Source organism: Peromyscus leucopus, chromosome 4 (genome assembly GCF_004664715.2).
Source record: "Peromyscus leucopus breed LL Stock chromosome 4, UCI_PerLeu_2.1, whole genome shotgun sequence".
NCBI classification, from domain to species: Eukaryota; Metazoa; Chordata; class Mammalia; order Rodentia; family Cricetidae; genus Peromyscus; species Peromyscus leucopus.
Window position 1 is genome coordinate 60,422,652 of NC_051066.1, and position 6,770 is coordinate 60,429,421.

Here is a 6,770-nt window from a genome sequence, read left to right on the forward strand (position 1 = left end):
ACAGGGAGGGGGTCACTCTCTGGCGACCCTGCTGCCACAAGCCTTATGGGTAATGGGGAAAGCTCTCCCATGTTCGTAATTTTGGGACTGGCTCACGCACACCAGCGCTAACAGGATTGGCTCTATTGTCACACATATATTTTTATAAAATCAAATAAAAAATAAAACTTCAAGCACTTATTTTAAAGATTTGAAAAACTGGGCTGTTCAGAGTCTCAAATATCTGAGACAAAATTATTTCCTGCAAATTTCATTACTTCATTTTTATTTACAGCTGAATACAATTTCACTGTGTATATGCAACACATTTTCACTAAATAAGCATTTCCCTTTCTCCATGGTTCACCAGCATGTGTTGTTAGATTTCTTGATGACAGCCATTTTTACTGAGGTGAGGCAATATCTCAAAGTAGTTTTAATTTGAATTTCACTAATGACTAGGGATGTTGAGCACTTTTGAAAATACTTGCTGGCAATCTATGTTTCTTCTGTGAACTTCTTGTTCTTTTCACTAACCTACTTAGTGATTGGCTGTTTTGCTTTTTTTGAATATTTTAGATATTTATATATAATTATATTTTGTAAGTATAATCATTTTATTTCAAGATACCAATAATACTGGAGAAAACAGATTCAGAGTGAGTGAGTTCTAGACAACTTAACCTACTTGAGAAGCTTCTAAATTCTCATGGTCTCAATATCCTCACCTGATATATGAGAATTATATCTCTCTCATAGAGATATTATAAACTGTAAATGATGTGAGTCTTAGGGAAATATCTACAGTACTAAGCATGAGTTTATTATTGTTGTAGAGAGAGCCTTGCATGCAATCAGAAAGTGGATTGTTACCCTCACGATATTCATGCCATGACTGGGTATATCTTGCCAGGCCAGTCATTACTGCAGCTCATAGGGTTCACAACTGGTTAAGGGAGTGTTGATAACCTTTCACCCTCAGCAGCCTGCATAGCACCTTTGAGTACTATGAAAGATAGCTGGCGGAAGCAGCTTCCATGTCAGTACCAGCTTTTTCTCCAACTCTTGTGACCAACGTGTTTGGTGTCTTTTTTTTTTTTTTTTTTTTTGGTTTTTCAAGACAGGGTTTCTCTGTGTAGCTTTGCGCCTTTCCTGGAACTCACTTGGTAGCCCAGGCTGGCCTCAAACTCACAGAGATCCGCCTGCCTCTGCCTCCTGAGTGCTGGGATTAAAGGCGTGCGCCACCACCGCCGAGCGTGTTTGCTGTCTTCAGCAATAGGGTCATACTATCAAATTCTGATGGACAACCCAGAGAAATGGCAATATACTGCATTGTTTTTAATGTCTCTGGTATCCTCTTTTGAACAACAATTTCAAGAAAGATGCTTTTGGATTAAAAAAAAAAACAACAACAACAACTTTCCAATCTCCCCAAACCTGAAAGTATCCATATCGAGCTATGAAGTGAATTATGAACACAAAGCTCTTAATATTGCACAACATTCATCCTAATTATTTAAGGGATGAACTTTAGGACATAAAGTTGAATTGCACAGCAAAATGAAAACATTTTCAATCAGTTCCATGCTGTGGTCAGATGCCTCTTGTTCTTGATTTCCCTGATTAAAGTCTTTGTATGAGCTAGTGGGATTCCAGTAGCATCGGTTCAGCGAGAGAACCTTCAACGAAGGTTTTAAGTGGGTTCTGTTACAAAGATAGAGATGAGTTCAGAGCACATTTCTAACAACCAGGTGAATTCAGGTCCACGTTTTTTTTGTTTTGTTTTGTTTTATATTCCAGACTATGTACAGTGTGTTTCAATGCTTTGGATGGCAATGTGTGTAAATCATGGGAAATAAATTGTTTTCTGTATCTCCTCAGAGTTTTATGAGTAAGATAGGGATTCAACAAGTGACCTTCCTTCTCAATAGCAATTAAAGATAAAATAGTATTGAAAAATCAGCCCATTTCAGAATAACAAAACCATGCCATTTTAAAAGAGTTTTACATACTTTTCTATGTTGATTTATGTTTATATGGTTATGTGTATGCTTGAATGTTTGTGTTTCTGGGTTAATAAGAAAAATCAGGAGCCGCGGGTTACCGTTCTGACATGGCCAAGTCCAAGAACCACACCACACACAATCAATCTCGAAAATGGCACAGAAATGGTATCAAGAAACTCCGGTCACAAAGATACGAATCTCTTAAGGGGGTGGACCCCAACTTCCTGAGGAACATGCACTTTGCCAAGAAGCACAACAAGAAAGGCCTGAAGAAGATGCAGGCCAGCAATGCAAAGGCATTGAGTGCGTGTGCAGAGGCCACCAAGGCCTTTGTGAAGCCCAAGGTGGTGAAGCCCAAAATGCCAAAGGACCCCAGCCGCAAGCTCAGTCGTCTCGCTTTCATTGCTCACCCCAAGCTCGGGGAGTGGATTAGAAGCTACATGGCCAAGGGTTGTAGCCTCTGTCAGCCAAAGCCCAAGGCTCAAACCAAGGCAGAGGCTTCAGCTCCAGCTCAGGCTCCCAAAGGTGCCCAGGCTCCTGTGAAGGCCTCATAGAAAAGGTTTCTGTCTGCCAGACAGATGGACTGGTGTGACACATGTACACACTATTTGTAGATGATCAGGACCCCATGCTGTTTTTACAAATAAACTTGAGGCAGGATCTGTTAAAAAAAGAAAAAAAGAAAAATCAGAATGTTTGAGGATAATAGTCTTAGCAGTACAAAGAAATGTAAACAAGAAATAAAATTCTTCTTTTATCTAATTAAGCATTTCCAATTATGTGACTATTGGATTTTGAGTATGATTATTACATTGTCAAAAGTCAGTGGGGAATTGGCAATACAATAATGTAAGCACTATATAGGTAGTGTCTTTTGAATTAATACGTTGCTTTCTCTGTTTAATGGAATACAATGGCTCTATATAAAATTCTGAACATTACAAAGTTTTTTGGGGTTTTTTTTTTTGCATGTTAAGTTTTTTTCTTGAGGCCATTCACCTCTTGACTAATACAAAGTAGTTCTAGGTTAGTGGTTACTTTATTACAGGGAAAAAGTAAAAAATAAACAAACAAACAAAAACAAACAACAACAACAAAAAAAAACCTATGATTTTTTGTGGCCATAGAGAATTCAGATAAAAAGTATAAATTCAAACAAAAGTGGTTGAAAAATGTCAAGTAAGTATTTTGAGATATGGGGACTTTCTATATTTATACATGAATACAGTTGCTTCAACTACTTAATTCATGTCAAATAAAAACTTGAACGTCAAATACAGAAAGATACGCACCAATTCTTTTGGCAATGAGAGGAGAAAAAGTCAGCACTTGTACAAAGATAACTTTAAGTGATGCTCTCATTTTCCATTTCTTAGTTAGGGAGAGTAAGTGTGTAATTGCCTTATCAGAACTGCTTTCTCCCTTCCCTCTGCCTTGCCTCCATTTTCCCCCCAATTTGGTTTACTTATTTTTAAAAATCACATTGCTGCTTTGAGCAAACACCAGAAGAAAAAGAACATGAGGGCGGAGGTACCTACTGAGCTTATGGTTTGAGGAGGTAGAGTCCACATGGTAGGAAAGACACAGCAGCAGATGACTCCATGATGGCAGATGTGCTGGAATTCCTCAACTCCTCTCAGCTCAGCGAGCAGTTAGCTGGGAACAGGAGGTGGAGCTGGCCTAGAGCTCAAGGTCTGCTCCACACTGGCCTGTTTTTTTTTTCCAGCTAGGCCCTACCTGCCAAATGCTCTACATCCTTCTGAAACATCACCACCAGCTGAGGACCAAAGTGCTCAAACACATGAGCCTGTGGGAGACATTTCACATCTAAGCCATAATAATACCTTTTACCTTTTAATTACCTTTGTCTTATGCAGAGTTAAGTTTCAAGGCCAGGGAATTTTGTTTTATTAATTGATCTATTCCAAATATTTTGATGATTCCCTGCTTATCTTAGGAACTTAAAGTTCACATGTATTTGTGATATACTGGAGCTATAATAAAACATTATTAAATATAAATTATTAAGCTATAAGCTGAATTACTTTTGACATTTCACCACCTATTATGAGGATACCTAAATAACACTCCACAAGTTGATTTGTGGTAGATATGTTACTAATAAGAGCCTGAACTTTCCAGGCGATGGTGGCACATGTATTTAATCCCAGAACTCGGGAGGCAGAGCCAAGTGTTTCTCTATGAGTTCGAGGCCAGCCTGTTCTACAGAGTGAGATCCAAGACAAGCACCTAAACTACACAGAGAACCCTGTCTCAAAAAGCCAACAACAACAACAAAAAACCAAACCAAAACAAACAAAAACAAACAAACAAAAAAAACAACTGTGGACTCTTGTTCAGTCCTCCCAACCCCAGTCTCTTTCCATCATATCCACAGAAGCAATTTGAATGATTTCTCTTCGTGGATTCCCTTTGTTGCTCTGTGATTCTCTGTCCAGCACTGTCTGTTCTCAGCTTTGTCCAAACTCTTTCTTTGTGGGTAATAATGCCTTACAGAGGAAGTTTCAGGGATTTTTTTTAACTTCTTTGTCTTTGTCTTCTCCTTTAAAATAACAAATTTAAATTTAAAAGGCTTATCACTGCTAGATTTGTTAGTGGATAGGGATATGAGCTGCTGATTTAATTTTTTGTACGGCATCCTTCATTCTTTGAACACAGACTTTTTACTCTGTTAGAAAACAAAGCAAATGAACAAATCCCAATTTTCTTCTTGCTTCAAACACTAGATGTCTCTGTAGTGATGTTCAGAAACACTGGGTTCCACAGCAAGAAGACGTTCATTTACCCATGTTAACTGTCAGAAGACAGCCACAGGCTCTGTAACGTATTCCTGCTCAGTGTCGATGTGCTTGTGTGGCTGAGTTTCTGTTATGCATGTTTTCTACAGGCAGACATTTGTACAATAGGAGAAAATGTGTAAAGCAGTTTGACATGTATTATTTCATTCGGCCCATGCAGCAATCTTATAAACCATGTAGCATCTTTATCTTTATTGTTATAGTTGGAGAAACTGACCAGTTGAAAATTCATATAACAACTAATGGAAGACCATGAAGTTGTTCACTCATTCTCTCATTCTGGCCCATCTTTAAGACATTTTCCCCTCCTAGGGGTTGGAGAAGTGACTCAGAAGTTAAGAACATGTACTGCTTTTACAGAGGACTCCAGTTTGTTTTCCAGCAGCCACATCAGGCAGCTCAAAACCACCTAAAACTCTAGCTCTAAGGAACCCAACACCCTCTTCTGGACTCGGTGGGCCCCTGTACTCAAGTGCACATACCCCAAACCCCCCCTTGTACACACATACTTAAAAAATAAAAATTAAAATCTTAAAATAAAAGGTGACATTGTTCTCTCCCTTCCTTAAGTAGTAAACTTTTTAGTATTCATTTGCTACATTTAATATGCTAACAAAACCTTTCTAATAGAAAATCATCTTCCAGTTAACGCTTCTAAATTGGTGTATACGCTCAAATAATATGTAGGACTGTGGCTGCCCCACCCTTTGGTCTGAACCTTGGATAACCCCGGTTTGTGATTAGCTTTGAGGAGGTATACGTGTGAGCCTACATTCCTCTGTGTACTTTACTTGCTGCCAGGAGAAACATTTAATTTCCTGATGGGAGAAAATTATCTTTAAAGGAAGAGTCCCATTCTTTCTATTGTTACTCCGAGGTTCCCTGGATGGTTTTGGTCTTAATGCAGTACAAACAAGGGCTCACTTAGATTATGGTTAAATAAATATATATAGGAAATGTTCCTTCTTACTAGTTTGTGTATTTTATGTGATAATGGACCAGTCTTGTTTTGATATGTTGGCAACGCCCATGGACACTTTTGCAGCTATGTCCTAGTAAAATCATTAGTGTCTTGCTTTTTCCTAGAATGCATATCAAAGTCTAGGAAAATGCAAAACTAATTGTATCTTTTGATCAGGAATTCTATATAATTTACAATTAGAAAATTAAACTTTATTTCAAAATCTAAATTTGCATTACAAATATGATTATCTTTAGCTTTTTAGGGGGTCTTTACTTAAAACATATTTATCTTCTTTTTCTCCCTTATGGCTTAACACTTAAAAGAAACAAAATCATGGATGTGTTAATGGTTTCATTGAGCTTTCTTCTTTTAGTGTAATTTCTCCTGTCATTATCATATCGGGTTCATCTGGAAAAATAAATACCTTGGCTAAGTTTAACTGAAAGAAAGTCACAGCTGTCTCAGAGAGAAATAATGGTTTGGATAGTTCCAATCTGCTTCAGTGATGTTCTCTGTCTCCCTCTTCCTGACTTCATTTCTTATCCATGTGAGGAGAAATTGAGCATTTCTTTATGAATTGTACATCCCACAAATATCTTCCTTCCCCTTTCTAGCCCTCCTTATTCACTGGGTTCTGAGGTATGTGGTAGTGTTGGTTTCATAGGCACTGTCATTAGTAATCTTTTCAGGGCTGAGTAACAGCTGGAAAGTAAGGACAATTAGGTTTGGGATCCTTAGCGTTCTCATTTCAACCATGAGGTTTAGAACCACTTGCCATACTCAAGACCAATGAAAATACTGTATGAGAAGAAAAATGAAAATATATTCAGGAAGCTGTAAGACTGAAAACAGTAATTAGGGCTGTTACTCAGAACATTACTGAAAGAAACATTAAATGATACACTTCAAAAGAGAAGAAAGAATAGATAACATAGAATAAGATGCAAAGATCAAAGAAATTGATTAACTTGGAGATTAATTTACTTTGAAAGATATTGATTA

The 6,770-nt window shown here is 37.7% G+C and overlaps 1 protein-coding gene across 1 annotated transcript; it reads left to right on the forward strand.

Annotated features, from left to right (window-relative positions):
* The first annotated feature begins 2,074 nt into the window (after positions 1 to 2,074).
* On the forward strand, positions 2,075 to 2,620 carry LOC114703592 (60S ribosomal protein L29-like). Its single transcript, XM_037204384.1, has one exon. The coding sequence runs from the start codon at positions 2,093 to 2,095 to the stop codon at positions 2,537 to 2,539; it is 447 nt and encodes a 148-aa protein (XP_037060279.1). The 5' UTR covers positions 2,075 to 2,092; the 3' UTR covers positions 2,540 to 2,620.
* Positions 2,621 to 6,770: the final 4,150 nt, after the last annotated feature.

Coding starts and splice junctions, on each gene's coding strand:
- LOC114703592 (XM_037204384.1), top strand. CDS start 2,093: ATGGCCAAGTCCAAGAACCACACCACACACAATCAATCTCGAAAATGG.